The sequence below is a fragment of the Ambystoma mexicanum genome, chromosome 7p (assembly GCF_040938575.1).
Source record: "Ambystoma mexicanum isolate Mex_15411 chromosome 7p, UKY_AmexF1_1, whole genome shotgun sequence".
Classification (NCBI taxonomy): Eukaryota; Metazoa; Chordata; class Amphibia; order Caudata; family Ambystomatidae; genus Ambystoma; species Ambystoma mexicanum.
The window spans coordinates 258,933,119-258,953,240 of record NC_090939.1 but is presented as its reverse complement, the minus strand read 5'-3'; the positions used below and the strand labels follow the sequence as shown (position 1 = coordinate 258,953,240).

At 50.8% G+C, this 20,122-nt stretch overlaps 1 protein-coding gene across 2 annotated transcripts in view; it reads left to right on the top strand.

Moving 5' to 3' along the window:
• The window catches only part of LOC138525990 (interferon gamma receptor 2-like), a 250,234-nt gene that overhangs the window by 30,655 nt on the left and 199,457 nt on the right, over positions 1–20,122 (top strand). For both annotated transcript variants that reach the window (XM_069636282.1, XM_069636281.1), the window contains exon 2: positions 18,634–18,793. In XM_069636282.1, coding sequence (XP_069492383.1) covers positions 18,634–18,793 — 160 coding nt within the window. The remainder of the gene's footprint in view (positions 1–18,633; positions 18,794–20,122) is intronic.

Here is a 20,122-nt window from a genome sequence, read left to right as displayed (position 1 = left end):
ACCGGTTTCAGTGGCTTAGGTTTAGTAACGCCACATTCTTCAGGACAGTCTAAGCTCCTCACGAGAGGGTGCATTTTGCTATGCAACAACTAGTTTAGTGAGGATAATGGTTAAAAACAATGGATGGCATGGTACATTACCACCCGGAAGTAGATGTCATGGAACTGGAACAGTCTGGGGAGAAACCTGTGGGATCAACAAAATGAACCACAGTTACTAGGAAGCTGCTAAGTTCCATTTATTGGATTTAGGATGACACAACACTAGTTTGCCAACCACAACAAACACAACACCATAGCTATCGCACACCACCTCCTCAATTCCCAATCTCAATGTCTCATCTCTTGGTGTCAAAGGGTGCCACCTTCATTTATTAGCCATAACGTTATTTTAGAAAAAATACCCACAGCATATGTGATAGTTCTAACAATGATATAGAATTCTCCTAAACAACTCCTGTAATCTTAGTGACAACAAAGGAATCTCAACTCGACTTACCCTTGGTATTCACTCCCTTTAGTTCTAACGACTGGTATGCCACAGATTAGTGTCCAATTTTTTCTGTCCAGTCCACGTGTAATACATCTATGAATAATTACAACGTTTATGATGATATTTCAACAGACTGGATGTCAGAAGCTCTCAATATAAGGGGGCCGCAATTGATATCTCATAGGCACATATTTTAGGGCAAGGATATTAGGGGGAACCAGAATTCATTCATTTGGTCCCGGCCCACAATGGCCAGTTTGCTTGTTTATTTATTTGTTAAATCTGCAATCAAGGGTACGGATGCAACTACAGGGTAGTTATTCCAATAAAATCAATTTGATAAAAAGGGAAATCATTAAGTTATGGCCCATACTCAATGTTGGACAGGTTAACTTACCATTACCCCGATTTGCTATGAAAAAACGAAAAAACTTGAGGGACACCCTTATACATTCATATACACCAGCCCAGGAGACGACAGGGCAAACTACCCTGTGGAACAACACCTCCCCGCAAGGACATACACCATGTGGTCAGTGCAATGTTTGTAGTCTCACAAAACGCACCAAAACACTAGACCTTGGTCTAAAGACACCATGGAAACAACTGGCCCTCACGAATTGTAATACATCAAATGTGATCTACATGATACGGTGCCCCTGTGATAAAAAGTATATTGGCATGACTACAAGGCCAATTAAAAAACGTATCCAGGAACACCTATCATGTCTCAGAACTCACCGGGAGAATGCCCCTATGGTGGACCACTTTCAGAGGCTTAAACATCAGGCCTCCGATATTGAGTGGACCGTTATAGAAAAGGTAAAATGTCCCAGAAGAGGAGGGGATATGAGTCTCCTTCTACTCAAACAGGAACAAAAATGGGTTTTCCGTTTAAAAACCGACAAAGTGGGCCTTAATGAAAACATACCCTGGCACTCCTTGGCCATGATGCCTTAAATTATTTATGGAGACATCTGTGATTAATGATTGATATCGGAAGTTACTCCGTAGATGCTCCGACTGTGGGTTTATACCCATAGGATGGAATACTGAGCGTTGTGCACACAATTATAATTTGCCCTGCCCTTGAGGTGGCATCACAGGGAGAAGGATCGCTTTGGCGTTGATTGTGACTGTGTGCAGTGTAAGCATGCGAGTGGCCCTGGGCCAGGGTCTAATATGTGGTGCTTGATTGGGTCGGGACACACACACATCCCCTTCCTCTTCGTAGCATATGCGGAGGGGCGAGTGCATTCAAGGGGGCATTTTCCCGGCACCTGCCTGACCTCGGCGAGCGAAGATTCGCGTGCGCATTGTAGGGGGGTCTTACTAGCCCCAAGTGGGGCCTAGAAAGGAACCAAATTTTGCAAACTTTGTTTTAAAAAAATCTTTTTGGAGGTTGCTATGTGTACCTCTTTTGCGCCTCCATAAGAACGGACTGACCGCTATCGAGTCGCGTGCGAGTGCACGCGACCCGTAGATGGAAACAATTATTTTTCCATCATAACCAATGATGCATTGATGTGCGTCATTGGTGTTTCTATGCCAACGGGCCGGCCACGAAGGAGGCGGGTGTGTATACGCGTGACACGGGGATGTCACGTGACACAATTAATCGACACGAATGGGCCTATACGGAGTCAGAGGCAAGAACACGTGACACGCGAATGCGTGTCACGTGACACATGAAGGAAAGGCCGACGCCCCCTTGACTCCTATTTAACACACGGAGACGTGAGTCATAGGGGATAGACGCTCTGATCCAGAGCGCTGCGCTGTTGATTGAAAAGGCGCCTGTGTTATGCAATCTTCATGTAAGTACATGTGTAAAGTTTTGTCAGCAGGGATGTTCTTAATCTTGCCCTGTTTACCTTGCCCTTGGGACAACAATTGCGGCCCCCTTATATTGAGAGCTTCTGACATCCAGTCTGTTGAAATATCATCATAAACGTTGTAATTATTCATAGATGTATTACACGTGGACTGGACAGAAAAAATTGGACACTAATCTGTGGCATACCAGTCGTTAGAACTAAAGGGAGTGAATACCAAGGGTAAGTCGAGTTGAGATTCCTTTGTTGTCACTAAGATTACAGGAGTTGTTTAGGAGAATTCTATATCATTGTTAGAACTATCACATATGCTGTGGGTATTTTTTCTAAAATAACGTTATGGCTAATAAATGAAGGTGGCACCCTTTGACACCAAGAGATGAGACATTGAGATTGGGAATTGAGGAGGTGGTGTGCGATAGCTATGGTGTTGTGTTTGTTGTGGTTGGCAAACTAGTGTTGTGCCATCCTAAATCCAATAAATGGAACTTAGCAGCTTCCTAGTAACTGTGGTTCATTTTGTTGATCCCACAGGTTTCTCCCCAGACTGTTCCAGTTCCATGACATCTACTTCCGGGTGGTAATGTACCATGCCATCCATTGTTTTTAACCATTATCCTCACTAAACTAGTTGTTGCATAGCAAAATGCACCCTCTCGTGAGGAGCTTAGACTGTCCTGAAGAATGTGGCGTTACTAAACCTAAGCCACTGAAACCGGTCGACGGTGTTTGCATCATCTAAAAGGGTTCCAATTCGCCCCCACTTTAGTTTTGAGCAAACTTTTACATTGTCCCACTTCCCATGAGTAACAAGTTGACTCCACATGGGAAGAGGTGTTTGTATTGTCTTTGTGTGTGTTTATGGAATTGGGAACTTATCCCATTTCCCGAAGTTGTGTCATTTTTATAATGAGTACCCCAGGAGCGGTGTGACAATCGATGGGCTATTAAAAATTGTCAATCCCATTAGATGCCACACTGTTTAGTTTGAAGAGAAATATTGACTCTCTTGACTTCCCTGGGCTAACTCCCTTTTCCTTTCCCTGGTTTTATTGCTAGTCTCTTCCGATTAAGCCAATCGAGAAGAGAGTGGGCTGAGACTCCCAAGGTTGAATGTATTACTTACTGTAGAAGTGGGAATTTTACTCTTATTCTGTCTCTAATAGATAGGCGTTGTAACACCGCAACCTAGCTAAGTGAGCACGTTAGGTAGGGATAGTACTCACGTTTCGCTCTATCCTCCTGTCTTCGGTCACAACCTTGGTCTATTCCTTCTTGAATAGATTTGAGTCCACCCCACAGTTAAATAAGTTAAATAAATAAAACCCTGGTTGTAGGGTTTGGTTTTACGATCTGGACCTAATCTTGGGTTCTCAGGTTGTTGCTAGTAGCTTTCATACAGTTGTGTTAAAAATTAGCTAGCCTCACCACCTGATGACGGCCCTCCGAACACTTCCAAGTATACAGTGTTAGCGCCAAGCAAGAGTGTAGGTGCACTGCTTACAACATGGACTCCAGTTCCAAGGTGGACCGCATTGTGAAGACATGAGGAATGGACCTGCAAAAATGGAGGATGAGATGGATGCAGAGGCACATATCAATACACCATGCAGTGTACAATACAACAACAATATGCACTATGAATGTATACACTGTATTGACTACAGACTGCCCACACAGCTCATGGGAGTCCAATGTCACCATGTACGTCAATGTCACTTGGGCACACCCTTTGCAAGCCCATGGAAACGGGAAGCAGGAGGGGTGTGTGTGACAAAAACCCAAGCATCTGAACCAAATCCATGACAAGCCTGCATGTGCCCAGCCACAATGCAGTGTATGCCCACGGGAGCCACACAAGGCAACACACTGTCCCAAAAAATGTTTTTTAAAAAAAAAAGAAAATGGCCATTAATGGGCCGAGGGGGTGGGGGAGGCCACCCAGGAGGTCCGAGGACAGGGTGCACACCAAAACCCACCTGTGTGGAACTTTCCAAGAAAAAAACACCTCCATGGGCTCATGGCCTACACGGCTACCCTATTGTGGGAGTATCACTGCTGTCGCTATCCTCACCCTCTGCAGCTGCATCAGGAGGTGGTGGCACTATAGGAGGCAGCCCACGCAAAGCCCTAGTCTGTTCCTCCATGGCTGCAAGCATGCGGGTGTGGTAGGTCTCGTTCTGGAGGATAAGTGTGCGGAGGTCCCCATGCAACAACTCACGGGAGGCCCGGACCTCCGCCCTAGTTGCCTGCATTTCAGCTGAGAGCGTACAGGTGAGACGCTCCAGCTGCTGTTCTGTCCTTCGGTTTGTTGAAGCCTCAAGCTCAACAAGAGTCGTCCTGAGGTGAAGGAGTTCCAGCCTCAGGGCTTCCCTGTGGCCCTGGGACTCTATGGAGATGGCTTCCTGCAGAGTCGCCAGTGCCGCCCGCCTGTCTCTGTCGGACGCCAACATGTCCTCCCTGTGTGACTGGCAGATGGAGTCGGTTGTCTGCTGTAGTCGCTCCATCAGCCTTTCGGGGGGGACAATGGAAGTGGCCACCCTATCCATGGCCTGAGCCATCATCTCTGATGATGCTGCCTGTTGGTTTGCCATACCGTAAATGGATTGCTCCCATGCGGTATTGCCAGGTGGCGTACGGCCACCACGTCGGCGGGCACCACACCTGTCTGGGGCAAGGCGAACTGCGCCTTGCTGTGCGGGCACTGCCTGTGGCTGCAGGATTGCATTCCCCCTCTGATCTGCTGGCCCAGGAACAGGATCAGATGTCGCGGAGTGTGACCCTGCATCCGTAACCACCAAAGGCGCACCTGCCAACACTGACATCCCCATTGAGGGTTCTAACCCTGGTGCAGGTGGGTCGGACAGAATAGAATCCCTCCCAGGAACACTCACCTGCGACGGCACGTAGGTCTCATCATCCGAATCGACACCTGAATACAGCTCGGCGGAGGTGCAGCCAGAGACACCCCTTGAGAGCACGACCTGCAGCAGTTGTGGGTTCTCACCCACCACCACACCATGTCCCTCACTGGTGGTCGGTCGTCCCTCAGACCCCTCCTGGGTCTGCACCATCGCCACAACCCCAGCAGTATCAAGTGCGTCTTCCCCTGCAAAGACATAAAAGAAAACAAATGGAAACAGGCATTAGCACTATGGCACACAATTAGGGCTGAGAGGCTACAGAAACAGTACTTGATTGACACATGTCCCACATGACTAAAACACTCCCATGCATGCACCGTCGCTGCGTGTGATGGGGAGGCAGATGGCACACATTGATGACACCAAGATGGAAGATGAACACATTTGCTGCATGCTGCCTAGCAGTGGCATCACACATTGGCCAGTGATTGGCAGGTCAAATACACATGCCATCACATAGATGGCATGTACCCTAGCCATGAAGTGAAGAGGGAGAGGAGGTCACCAATTGTTCATTCAGTCCAGTTTGCTCATATAATTGATTATTTTCATTGTAATGGTTCAAATGTTTAACCTGCAGCTGCCCGTCAAAAATGCTCCTATAGCACAGGGACATGTCTAAACTAATCATGTCCAGGAAACTGAGCCAGTCCACTGTACCATAGCCATGTCAGACATGTGACAATAGGACTGAGAAATCCCGAGTAAAAGTGGTGGTATGCAAACAATCTGCCTGAATAAACAGAGGTAAATAAGCAACAGTGTTGTGGCAAGATGACACTCCAAGGGCAACTGGCGTGGTGTTGGGCTGGATGTCTAATGTTGGCCGAAGGGATGCTGCTATACCCAAATGCTGGTGCTAAGAATGTATAGGAAGAGGCACATGGGTGACCCAAACCACTCAGGCACACACACCCTCCCCTGGCACCCAAACAGAAGCCCTCCCCCACACACCATGCACATGGATGACCCACACATGCATGTGCACTCACTGGACAATGCCTCGTAATCTGCCAGTTCTCCCACGCCTTGGATCTGTTCCTCCGTGACGTAGGTCCCAGCAACCTGCTCATGTGGAGTGAGTTCTATGTCGTCTGCTGGAGACCCACCTCCAGTCACTAGAGTTGCGGCATGACTTGAGGCCAGCTTATTCTTTGCCCTGCGCTTCAGGTCATTCCAGCGCTTGTAGCATTCATTAGCTGTGCGCCTCACGATTCCAAGGGCACTTATGTCCGCAATGGTCTGCCAGTGTGCCTGACGTTGTGCAGGTGTGGTCTTGGATCCTGCAACAATCACCATTTCGCGGTCATGTGCGGACACATACTGTACAAGTGCATTCAGTTCGGCCTCATTGAAGCTGGGCTTTCTTGACGGGCCGGACTGTGTAGCCGTGTCTAGGGCATCAACCTCTACTGGACGAGCACTCTTCCTCTTCCGCTTGGAAGGTGGTGGGGATCCTGAGTGTCCTACGCCGGTCTGGACACTAGGGGCAGGAGCGTGGTATTGCACACTCAGCATGGGAGTTGGTGCAGGCATTAGCTCAAGTGTGATGGTGTCAGGGGGAATGTCAGCATGATGGACTTGGACCGACACTGTCCGGGATGGGTGTGTGAGAGGTGGGGTGGATGGAGCCGCAGCTGCCCCTGCAGCCTCCCCAGCCTGCCTACGCGGGGCAGCAGATGACCTAGCTGCCCCTGATCCACGTGGCCTGATGACTCCAACGTTCACCGGCGCACGTGGCCTAGACCTGCTGACCTGGAAGTCAGCCATGGAGTCACCCTGTGCCAGGTCTGGTTCCACAGTGGGCTGGTCCAACAAGGGATGAGCATGGATGGTGTCAGCCACGGTAACCTCAACTAGGGGGGGGGGCGGCATGGGTGTCCCTGACTGCTCCTCCACACATGGGGGGCTAGGGGCACCCTGCAAGTCACGGCCACGTCCCCTACTGGATCCACCATGGCCACCACTTGGGGCTCGGCCACCTTTGCCACCCTTACGGCTTGGTCGCCTCCCAGCCATGGCACTGATGTTATTGTGCGTATGGGAGTCGATGTGAACTATTGTCCTGGGCAATTGGGGGTCAAAGGGGTTGGGTACCAGATGGTAATCGTACCCTAGTGCTCTAGCAAGGCTGTATGTCACCCCTGGGGAAAGATGACGGGTCACGCAACGCACAGGCACCCCAAAAAAGCGAAGTAAGGTGCATGCAACCCCTCCTAGACCACGTGCATGGAAAAATAAACCTGCACTACGCTGTGTCACCCAGAAACACAAGAATGAACATATGCATGTCACACGCAGCCTAGAATGACCTCTGAGGGGGTACGCGACACACGGGGCAAGCACAGATGTTAAATACGTGCGCGACTCATCGTCTGCCAGGAACAAAAGCGTGAAAAATATGCACGTGTGCGCGTTGGCAACACCCCCGCCAAAAGAAGAATTTTACGCTGTCTGAGGAGACAGGACAACAGCAGAAGGGAACGCTGTTTGAGGAAACAGGCACAGGAAAAAGAGGAAAAGAGAAAAAGCTGTCAGAGGTAACGGGGAGTACGAACTGGAAACGCTGTGAAGTAAATCGTGTGTGAACCGACAAGAAGTACAGAATTCACCCACTCGCTCTCCACGAAAAGCACGTACAAGGAAATGGCGTTCTACACGTACCTTTTATACCCACGTCACAGACGCGCATACGCGATGAGGACATTTCCACCAATTACGCGCTTTGACACTCCAACGTGTATCTCTTCATTTTTACATGCACCATTCTCTACGGCCATGCGTGTGACGTCACAGCTGCGCATGGTGGCCTTTGGGCCAATGAAATCGCATATGCGAGCACACGTGGTAAAACTGCACGTCCGAGTGTAATCGGAGGGAAGTGAGCGTACACGCGATTGGCCTGGGTACGTGTATTTCTGGGGTGCGCAGGAAGTTCCACACGCGATTGGTGGAAATCCACGTGTGCTCTGTCCTCACGTGTAATGAGGGAAACACCCGCGCACATCACGTCAGACGCGCTTACGCGCTAAGGGCCTTTGGTCCAATGAAATCGCATATGCGTGCTGACGTGCATACGCGCTAAGGGCCTTTCCTCGATTCACACGCAGACATGCAGGATTTTCACGTGCTAAATCACTCCGTATCAAGCTGGCCACGCGTAAGCACACGGAAGACCACGCTCCTGCCCAGAAGGCCGAATTACTGCCCCCCAGAGCCCCGAGCACGCTCCCACCTGCCATCTGCTGCTGCCTGACTGCCTGCTGCCCCCGTGCCCTGCCATTTGCTGCCTGCACATCAGCCAGGGGTGCTGTTGCTGTGACCACCCCTGCTGCAACCGAAGACTCCCGACTGGGATTCCATCGCTCCACAGCCCAGCCCCAAGACCCAGTTGTCCACCCACTCCTGCCTCTGGGGTTGTCATGTCGGGCACTGCAACATCTGGCACCACTGACAACCCCCGGCCAGAGAGGCAGAGGGGCACCAGTTTAAGTGCCAGGGAAGTTGGTGTCCTGGTGGAGCAAGTCCTGGGGTAGTATGATGCCCTCTACGGAAGTGTGCGCGCCGACAAGGAAGGAAGGACGGACTCGGATCTGGACGGACATCGTGACTGCCATCCACGCGGAGGGGGTGGCAGTCCGCGACTTCCAACATGTCAAGAAGCGCTGGGAGGACTTCAGGGCCAGGACCCTGAACAAGGCCCGGCGCCTCTTGAAGGCAGCGGATGCTAAGGGGCGCCACGGCCACTTGTCGGAAGATCAGATGAGGGTCCTGGAACGCATATCCTCAGCGCTCCACGTCCAGGTCCTTGAGAGGCAGACCCGTCTGGAGTCGAGCGGTAAGTGTACATGCATCATGATTGTAAGCTGTGCGTGTGGTGATGTGCCGGTTGCACATCTGTTTGTATGGGGCCAAGTATGGGTGGGGGTGTACAGGGCTGTGAGGCTAACACATGCGAGGGCTGTCATGTGTGAGACATGGATGGTGCTTGTGTGTGTAGGCTTGCATGCCAAATGCAGTTGTGTGGGCACACATGTTTGGATGAATGTGTATGTAAGTGGGCATGTTCGTGATGTCACGCATGTATGTTGTTTTCAGCTGCATGTATCAGCACTGTGTACATGTGCATGTGTGTGTATTTGACAAGGGTGCAACAGTGATGCAACATGGATGCATGTGACAGCGGGATGTGGAAGCCGGATTGGCAGATGTGACATTGATGCCCATCGGAACACTGCGACAGTTGGCTGAGGTGTACACATGCATGCAAGTGTGGTGGTGTGCGTGCATGTGTAGTGCACTCCCTGTGTTGCATGTGATGTCTGGCTCACCTTTGCCTGCTCATGCTGTTGTATGTGTATGGATGGTGCTGGCTGTGGTATGGCTCATGTGTGCAAGTTGAAATGACGTGTGTTGCCGATTGTGACGCCATGTCTGAGGTTTGCCAATGCCACTCATGTGCAACTGTCATGTGTGTATGTGTCCATTGTACAGTGCCCTGATGCCTGTGTTTATTTTCTCCCTGTCTGCAGCGTCAACTGATGAAGAGGGCGGAGAAGGTGCTGTGGAGCACAGCGGCGGGGATCGTACCGCCAGCCGGAGACGCAAGGCCCGGCTCCCCTCCCAGGTTGTGATCTCGTCGGGGAGTGAGGAGTCCGGTGCCGCGTCCCAGGCCGCAGCTGCCGGGGGGAGGTCCAAGAGGCGGAGGTAGGAGTTGGACTCCTCGGCAGCAGAAGGGGCAGCTGAGACCCCACAGGGCCCAACGGGGGAAGATGGCACGGGGTCATCCAGGTTGGTGGGGGGTTTGGTGGAGGAGGAGGCCGTGCAAGCAACAGAGACGGGGTCTGGAGGTGGGGATTCCACTGGTGCTAGTGGTGCAGTGCAGGACCAGGGACAGGAGGCAGCACAGGTCGCTGCGGAGGTGCCTGTGTGCAATCCTGTCCCTGATCCTGTCACTGCATCATCTTGCACCAGCAGGGATGCCTACGTCCAGATCCGTTTTCAGGCAGGGGATGAGCTCAGGACAACTGGCCTTCCTCTGCCTGCGGACGTGGCTATCCGGGTCCGGGTTGAGCCTGTCCTGACTGGTGTGGCGTTGCGTCAACGGGCCATGCGAGGTGACCTGCAGTCTTTTCATGAGGAGACTGCACGTCATCTCGAATGGCTCGTTGACCACGTCGGCCTACTGGGACAGGTCACCCAGGCCGGATTCCTCCGTTTGATGGGGCTTGCTACGACCCCCCTCCTCAACTGAACCCCCCCCTATGCGCCAGTCGTCCTCCGTGCTATCTTCCCACCCATCAGTCATCTGGGTGCCCTGTAGAGCTGCCTCTGACAGTGCGGCCAGGCTGGTGAAGGAGGCATCCCTGCCACAGTCGGGAGTCGGACGTCCAGCAGGGGTGGCCACATCAACAACTGCACCCCAGCCGGCGGAGGATGTGCAGGCAGCAGGAGGCAGTGCACGGGCAGAGGCGCAGCAGCAGCAGCAACGTGGTGGGAGCCATGATGGCTCGGGGCCTTCCACATCGGAGGGGCAGGCATCGGCCGGAGGGCAGAAGGACCCAGGACGGGAAGTGTCTTCTGTGTGGCAGCGGTTGGGCCACGCCATAGATGCGGAGCGGCAGCGGGTGGAAGAGGCATGGCTCACGATGGTCAGGGCGGAGAACTCCATGCAGAGGGCCCTGAGGCGTGCCGAGTGCCTCGAGGCAACCCGCAGGGAGTTTGGGGGGGAACATGTGGACGGCCCTGCGGACCCTCTGGGCCATGGAGGAGGAGCGCCTCCGGGACATTGAGCAGGAGTTTGATGATGCCCTGGCCCGGAACATCCCAAAGTGAGCCGTCGGACTAGCCCGCTGCCCTTGTAAATAGTTATTTAGTTAGTGTTAGGTTTCCTTTGGTTTGGCTTTATTTTTGGACCTTTTGGACAATGGGCCACATTTTTTTTAGGTAGTGTTATTAGATAGGTTTCATTTCTTCGGTTGGGATCATGGACCCTGGATAGTTATCTGTACATAGTTGACTTTTGGATTTTCAATTTTTATTATGATTTCGCCATGGAGCAATGGTTTTCGATTTTAATTTGTGACTTTGGACACCTTTCCTTTGCATTATGATTTGTGGTTTGGCATTTTTTCACGAGCCTGCTGTTGTGTTTTTTTTTTTTATTTTTTTATTTCTATTATTGTTTGTTTATTTTTGATTCAATTTATGTTGCTTTTAATACATATTTTTTCTTCAAAGTTCAATGTGTAGGATCATCTCATTGGTTTAATGCATATCATGATATGGGTTTTGACATTCACTGACACCCATTGGGTGTATGTGAGGGACATGTGTTCATTTCAAAACTTGCAATTGGTCTTCTGTCATGTTTTTGCAATTTCTAAGTGGGTGGATGCAATATTTGGGTGGGTGTTTGCCATTTGGAGGCTGACCATGAGGGCCAGGGATCTACATTGTGGTGACATGTTGGCTGGGAGACGTGAGTGGGGGCTTGGTGGAGGCTGCCCCTGCACTGCTGGGGGGTGGCGGTGGTGGTAGACATGGGTGGGGGCCTGGTGGAGGCTGCCCCTGCACTGCTGGGGGGTGGGGGTGGTGGTAGACATGGGTGGGGGCCTGGTGGAGGCTGCCCTTGCACTGCTGGGGGGGTGGGGGTAATAGGGGACATGAGTGGGGGCCTGGTGGAGGCTGCCCCTGCACTGCTGGGGGGTGGGGGTGGTGGTAGTAGACATGGGTGGGGGCCTGGTGGAGGCTGCCCCTGGTTGCTGGGGGTGGGGGGTGATAGGGGAAATGAGTGGGGGCCTGGTGGAGGCTGCCCCTGCACTGCTGGGGGGTGGCGGTGGTGGTAGACATGGGTGGGGGCCTGGTGGAGGCTGTCCCTGCACTGCTGGGGGGTGGGGGCGATGGGAGACATGAGTGGGGGCCTGGTGGAGGCTGCCCCTGGGGGGTGGGGGTGATAGGGGACATGAGTGGGGGCCTGGTGGAGGCTGCCCCTGGTGGCTGGGGCTGGGGGTGGGGGTGCAGGGAGACATGAGTTGGACATGAGTGGGGGCCTGGTGGAGGCTGCCCCTGGTGGCTGGGGCTGGGGGTGCAGGGAGACATGAGCTGGACATGAGTGGGGGCCAGGTGGAGGCTGCCCCTGCACTGCTGGGGGGTGGGGGGTAATAGGGGACATGAGTGGGGGCCTGGTGGAGGCTGCCCCTGCACTGCTGGGGATGGGGTGGTGGTAGACATGAGTGGGGGCCTGGTGGAGGCTGCCCCTGGTGGCTGGGAGTGGGGGTGCAGGGGGACATGTGTGGGAGCCTGGTGGAGGCTGCCCCTGGTGGCTGGGGGGTGGGGGTGCAGGGGGACATGTGTGGGAGCCTGGTGGAGGCTTCCCCTGCACTGCTGGGGGTGGGGGTGGTGGTAGACATGGGTGGGGGCCTGGTGGAGGCTGCCCCTGGTGGCTGGGGGGTGGAGGTGCAGGGAGACATGAGTGGGGGCCTGGTGGAGGCTGCCCCTGCACTGCTGGGGGGTGGGGGTGGTGGTAGACATGAGTGGGGGCCTGGTGGAGGCTGCCCCTGCACTGCTGGGGGTGGGGGTGGTGGTAGACATGGGTGGGGGCCTGGTGGAGGCTGCCCCTGGTGGCTGGGGGGTGGAGGTGCAGGGAGACATGAGTTGGACATGAGTGGGGGCCTGGTGGAGGCTGCCCCTGCACTGCTGGGGGGTGGGGGTGGTGGTAGACATGAGTGGGGGCCTGGTGGAGGCTGCCCCTGCACTGCTGGTGGGTGGGGGTGATGGGAGACATGGGTGGGGGCCTGGTGGAGGCTGCCCCTGGTGGCTGGGGGTGCAGGGGGACATGCGTTGGTGGGCAGTAGTGCAAGGTGACATGTGGGTTGGCTGGGGGGCATGGCCATGGTGGATGGGGTGCCTGCAGGACATGTGCAGAGTAGGCCCCTGTGGTGTGGGCCACCTGCAGGGGCCGTGGAGGGTGTAGAGGGAACACCTGGGAGGACTCACACGTGTAATTCACGTGTGGTGCTCCCCGCGCACCCCTGTAATACACGTACCCTGATGGAATCGCGTGCGATACTTCCCGCGCACCCCTGGAATACACGTACCCTGATGGGATCGCGTGTGATACTTCCGGTGCACCCCTGAGATACACGTACCCTGCTGCTTTTGCGTGTGATACTTCCCGTGCACCCCTGGAATACACGTACCCTGCTGTTTTTGCGTGTGATACTTCCCACGCACCCCTGGAATACATGTACCCTGCTGCTTTTGCGTGTGTTACTTCCTACGCACCCCTGATGCACACGTACACAGGACAATCGCGTGTGGAACTTCACGCGAACCACTGAAATACACGTTCCCGCTTGGCGTTTGCCAGCCCTGTGAACTGGTCCAGTGTTGGCGCAGCCCTTTGCGATTATTTGGGGATTTTGAAGGCTTTTCCTTGCGCGAGGGCGTTCTTAGGGGCGTAACTGGCGCTGCTGCAGGGTCGCTGCGCCACTGCTGGTTTTGGATGCGAAAATCCATGAATACGCTGTGCGTGGAAATCGATTTTAGCGTACGCGGCTGGCGCAGACATTCGCACGGGCACGATGTGCGCCAGCCACGTGCGCCACTTTTGTGCGAATTTCTATGAATAACCCTGACAGTCTACCTGAAACACTGTGGACTAAACAAGCGACAGCCTGTCAATGCTAGTCAAAGCTTGCTAATTCTATGCGTTTCATCAGGGTTCTGTCTCTTGGGGTGATGTGTAGTTAGAGGAATTTCAACCTTTACCCATGTAAGGGATTTATGAAGCACACATGTAGATGGGAAGCAAATGAGCGCTGTATATGGGGGATGCACCCAGGGATTTAGGATAGAGTGCAAGGGTAGTAGAGGCAGCTGGGATGGGTAGGAGCAGTAGTGGGTGGGGGAGGGGCAAAGGAGGTCCGAGAGGTAGGTTGAGCAGAGTGATCAGAGATTAGAAAGATAAGTGTAGGGTCTTCATGTCCTTTCTAAAGCATAGAAAGTAGAGTCCAGTCTGACCTGTGTTTGTAATTATTTGAAGAGAAAGGGTGCAAAGCAGGGAGAGGCCCATTTCCTAGTTTCTTTTCTCTTGCAGTTCTTGGTTGTGGCTGCTTTGTAAGAGATGCACAGCTTTCTTGAACGTGATGGGTGCATGAAGGGTTAAGCAAGTGCTGCTCCTTGAAGATGGGGTGATCTGCCACAATTTCTCAGACCTGCGCTGGAGTGTACTTGATGGCTTTCAGAGGGGCCAAGGTGGTATCTGCGACTCCTGCGAATTGGCCGTGCCATCGTCCAGGTGGGACATGACCAGGACTTGGACAACTGTTCTGAAAGGCTCAGTGGTGATGAAGGACTTGTCTTTGCTGAGGAGCAGGAACTGGTACCGTGCTGTTTGAGCGTTTTGATGTTTTGAATGAGCGATTAGAGTAAATGGCAAAGCCAAGAGACTTCGCACTGGAAGAGAATTGAGGCACAAGTCCATCAAACTGCACATCCGGGAGCGAATTTCGGACTTGGGTATGCTTCCTGGGGTTTTCTATGAGAATTAATGTGCTCTTTCTCGAGTTAAGCATGTGACATCCATGGCTTGTGGCCATGGCCACTGGGCACAATCTCTGAGGCATTAGCTTCAGCCTTGTTGCAGGCCCTGCCCAGCAACGCACTGTAGAAATTGGGAGGAGCAACCAAATGATAATGTTGCTGTACCAAAGATTTTTAGTGAATTTCAACAGGATTTAGAACTGAAGAGGATTCATGCTGTTCCAGCACTATGGGCCTCATTACACGGATGGCGATAAGGGTTTACCGGTACCGGTAAGGGTACCAGTGCCGGTAAACCCTTACCGCCTTACTACGAGGTCCCTTTGTGTGTCCCTACCTTAATGGCCGGTTTACCAGCCGTTAAGGACGGGACCCGCAAAGGGACCTTGGAGGTAATTACGGTACCGCAATTTGCGGTACCGTAATTACCGCCTTCCCCATTCCCATTGAGCTCTATGGGGACAAAAATGGGAATGGGGAAGTGCCATGGTGAATGGGGAATTACCGCCCCCACACACTTGGAATAGGGCGGTAATTCCGCCATTCACCATGGCGGACTCTGTAAATACCGGCGGCAACCATGGCGCTAATAGCACCATGGTTACCGCCTTCCGTGTAATGAGGCCCAATATGTTACTTATTTAAAAAATCCTTAACACATATATGAAAGAACTATAACGTTTCTTTCACATATATGTTTTTTGTATTGCATGATGATGTGTGTCCCTTTGATAATCTCATGCTAGAGATGCAAGCTATGACTGAATTGCCTGCGGCATGAGGTTCGGCCATGCCCCAGGCCCTACCAGTAGTCGCTGGACCTGTCCTGCAGCCTTGCCCTGTGTCCACTATACACCCATAATTGTACTGTGGGCCGCTGTCCAGGGTTTGCTGCAATGGCCAGTGGCCACAAACCCTGGGGAATGTTGTCCTGGCCAGGGCCCACAATCTGCCCTGGCTGCGGGCCATGGCCCAGGCAGTCCTCCAAGGAACCCAGAGTAGGCATTCACTTCAATCCCATAGCCGGTACAAATCTGGTCACTGGCCATGGATGGAGGTAGGACATGCCTCAGACACTAGTAATATCACTATTTTTATATCTATTTTTGGAGAGAAAAACCGCACAGGTTACCACCAAATTTGTGAAAGCATGCTGTGCGAACTAAGCTGACCCTCTTTATGTCTGGTGGTTGGAGCTGCAGGCACAACACAAGTATTTAATGTAAGTAATTCAGGAGTTCTCAAAGGTTGGGCTCTGCCTGTAACTTGTCCCTTCTTAAGGACACTGCATGCAACCTTCCCAAAAACGTCTGAGCCGGGTATATATTTATTTTGGAAAGTTCTGTGCAGATTTATACGCCACAAAATGTAGAAGTCAACCTATTGGGAGTGCAACTTAACCATATTATAAATATTTATATTCGATATAAAGGAAATGCTTTTAAATCAAACGGGAAAGTTCTTCTCACAAAAAAGTTTAGTCTATGAAGCGGGTAAATAAGATAATTAAGGTACAAACACGAACTGTATACCACTATAAATTCAACCATTACATTTTGAAAATATAAATACTCGTTCCAACTTGAAGTGGGTGTTATGGTTGGATTTGTAGTGGTATGGAGTGTTTATACTTCAGATTTGTATGTTTGCCTTTGGAGTGGTATACATACATATGTGTATATATAATAACTGTAATTTGTAGACTTTTACTTTTGGTGAGATTAACCTTAACTCTTGATTGAAAATGGGTTTTTGTATCTAATTTCAATGTCTTTCTTCTGGGAGTAAGGCATATAGCATACTAGTGTATGTTGTACAAGTGTACGTAATATGAGTGTTTGCCATATGAGCATCAGAGTATGAGCCCATGGCATATAAGCCATACAGTTCACATTTCAGACATTTATGCAATTTAGATCTTGTATACGTCTTTTATACTTATGACAATTAACATCAAAGTTACTCTTCAGTTTCATGTAAGTTTTTATACGTATAGTAGTTTACATGTACCGCCCCACCGCCAGGGCATGAAAGCTATTCGCATCCTGGGATTTACCATGGTGCGGATGGATTTTTCTTATTTTTGTCAGTCGGAAGATGTGATGGGCTTGCGCCAAGCTCCTGTTGGAGAAAAAAAATGAAAAAAATAACCCCCACAGATAACGGTGGCAATAAAAAACATGTTGCAAAATGACTGCCATCACCCGAAAAAGCACTTGGGGCCTCATTACACAGAATGCGGTAAACCACGGTGCTATAAGCATCATGGTTGCCGCCGGTACCCTACCGTTACCACCATGGAGAAAAGTGGAATTACCACCCTATTCCAAGGTTAGCGGGGCGGTAATTCCCCCTTTCTCCATGGCCCTTCCACATTCCCATTTTTGCCCCATAGGGCCGAATGGGGAAGGGGCTAATTACGGTACCGCAAATTGCGGTAACGTAATTAGCACCAAGGTCCCTTTGCGGGTCCCAACTTTAACGTTAAGGTCGGGTCCCGCAAAGGGACCTCGTAGTAAGGCGGTAAGGGTTTACCTGTACCGGTGCCCTTACCGGTACCGGTAAACCCTTACCGCATTCCGTGTAATGAGGCCCTTAGTCTCTTTTCTATTTTAATGGTGGCGGTGCGAGCGGCGATTACAGCATCGCGCCCGGGAAAGTACGATTTTCATTGTCAGCCTGTCTTTCCCAGATGTGCGAATATTATTTTTGTGGCAGTGCAGAACCAAAGTGTTGTTGGTGAGAAGTCTTTTCACCGTTATTTCATTGTTTTATTCAGTCCAGCTCCATAGCCTAATCTCGCTAAATAAACCTACATCTGAAATAAGCGGGCTGGCCAGGGGGAAAAGACAGCAGTTGCTATCTCTAAGTGTAATCCTATATCAAGGCAGACATTATTCATACAGTTTTCCTACAACCCAAAAATCAATTGAAAGGCTTTTAGAAAGGTCCATATGGGATGCACTGGACACTCCTATGTAAATTAAGATGAAAATATACGCCCTAACACTTCTGGTTTAATAGTTTGCCCATCTGTGTCTTTCATCTGGTAAAAACATCTGAAGTAATGGTATTTTGAATACCCAGTATAACCTTTAGAGAATAACCTACAGTGTTGTGGACAGAATTTCATTACAGGATGGTTATACTTCATTAAAACATAGACAGAAGGCCGGGATCCCCATAAACTAAGAGAAATATTTACAACAAATACGCCAAACTTGGCTTGGGATCCAAAGGCTGCGTTCAGCCCGTTATGAAAACAGCGCTGGTAGCTCGAAAAGGCCTTGCAGTGTGTGACTGGCTCTTAAAGGAGTGCCTGGCAAACTACCATGCCATCTACACACTGGGCCAGTTGATGTCACCACCTCATCACAATCAGTGGTGCAGACAATGGTCAGTAATCCCCCTGGGAGGAAAGGGCCTCTTTCATCTACAAACCCACCATGGTCTGGAGGCTGTGGCCCTGTGAGGGGTGCAGTATCATTCCAACATTAAGGCTCCTTTTTTGAAGGCAACCGGCTACTTTTTTGGGGGCAAACGCAGCACGTTTGTCATCCTGGGTTTACAAGGGGTTGACTTTCTTCTTTAGTGAAAGATGCTGCACCCTGCACAGGAATTCTAGGCCTATCACTGATCTGGCTACTCTGTTGCTGTGCTGGTTGCTTGGTGTTTGTTGCCTTGTGAACTGAGGAAGTAGTTTGATCGGTGCAGTGTTGACACCTTGATGACAACGTTAATCATGCAGTTGCGGACAATAGACGGCCTTCGGCAAAGCTGTCTCAGAACCGTACCACAACCGGTTTTGTATGACCATTGTCTTCATTTGTTTTTAGAGTCGCTTCAAAAGCTGCCATCCCCGAAGAATCTCAAAATTAATTCCTACAATCTGGAGCAGTTGTTGATATGGGATCCTCCTTTTCTCGAAGATAATACAGTCACCTACACTGTAGAGTACAACTCGTCAGTCACGTACACTGTACAGTTCAACACGCTGTAAGTACACAGTACCTTTCAGCACACTGTAAGCAAACCATCTTACTTGTAGTGCAAATGGATTTGGCAGCTGTGAAAAATAAACCTGGTTGCTGTTATTTTGATAAATCATGTGTTTCAAGGTATATTTCATTCAAAATTGTATGGTTTTGCTCAATAATGTAAACAATTTGTTTTGGCATTTTCTTCCATTCTTTTTATTAGCATAGCAGGGGCGGTGCAAAAGGTCACCAGACAGACTCTTGCAGACTTGCCTGGGAAGGAGCAGTGGGGCCCGGGCAGGGCTTTAAGTGGGATGAGAAATCGAGGAAGGGCTCTGGCAAGAAGGCGTGGCCTACACATATGGGTGTGGCCTAATGGGGCAGGGTCATGTGATCTAAAATGGAATGGTAGTGATGTTTGTAGATAATCTGTAGAAGAGGCTCAGCAGTGACAGTGTTATGCTTAACGCCAAGCATCTGTTCAGGGTGTCTGTCTCTCTCTTCCATTATTCAAAATTACTTAAATAACTGCTTCTCCTGCCTTGCCTCTGTATCTGGTTTGTGTTATTTTCAGCATGTTCAAGAGTAAAAGCACAGCTGCGGGACAGGGTGCTCTTAGCATAGGGCTGGGACAGAGCTGGGGGCTGTTTTTCCCTTCACTAAAGAGGAGCTGACGTTTGTTCGGTACCATGTGGTCATCTGTGGTATTAAAACGTCAGAACATTATCTGATATGATATATGATATGATATGGCATTTGTAACGCGCCTATACACATCTTGTGGCATTGCTTTGTTCTGATTCAAGGTTTTCTCTCTCACCTGTGCAGGCATGTGTGCTCACCTCTGACAGTCATTGGCGTCAGAGCGAAACTCGAGCACCTCGGGCCCAGGGGCGTTATGTTCTATAATTAAGTTTGAAATTTGATATTGTTTTCAGAACAGATTATCTGTTTTCTTTGTCTGAAACTCACACCGTTAGAACTCGTGAAGGAAACGTGAATAGGTCCTTGAAATTTGTTTCGAATACGTCCTGAAGAACACCGACCCAGGGTTGGTATGACTATAGCAAAAAACGGTGAGCCCTCCTCTCCATTTGTTTCCAAAGTGTGGCACTGACCCCCTGCTAGCGGAGATCATCTCCCTCGCATCCTGTCCTCACGCAACCACTGGAAATGCAAGGTGAGCAGTTTCTTTGTTCCCACTTCTCCATGTTGAAATCTGTGGATGGTATTTGGCTAGCTGTTTTTATGAACTGGTTCCATGGTGGGTGACACGAGCCAAAGCTGTGTGAGTTGTGAGGTATGCCTCACCATTCTGTTAGGAAAGGATGATACCTTGCGTGTGATG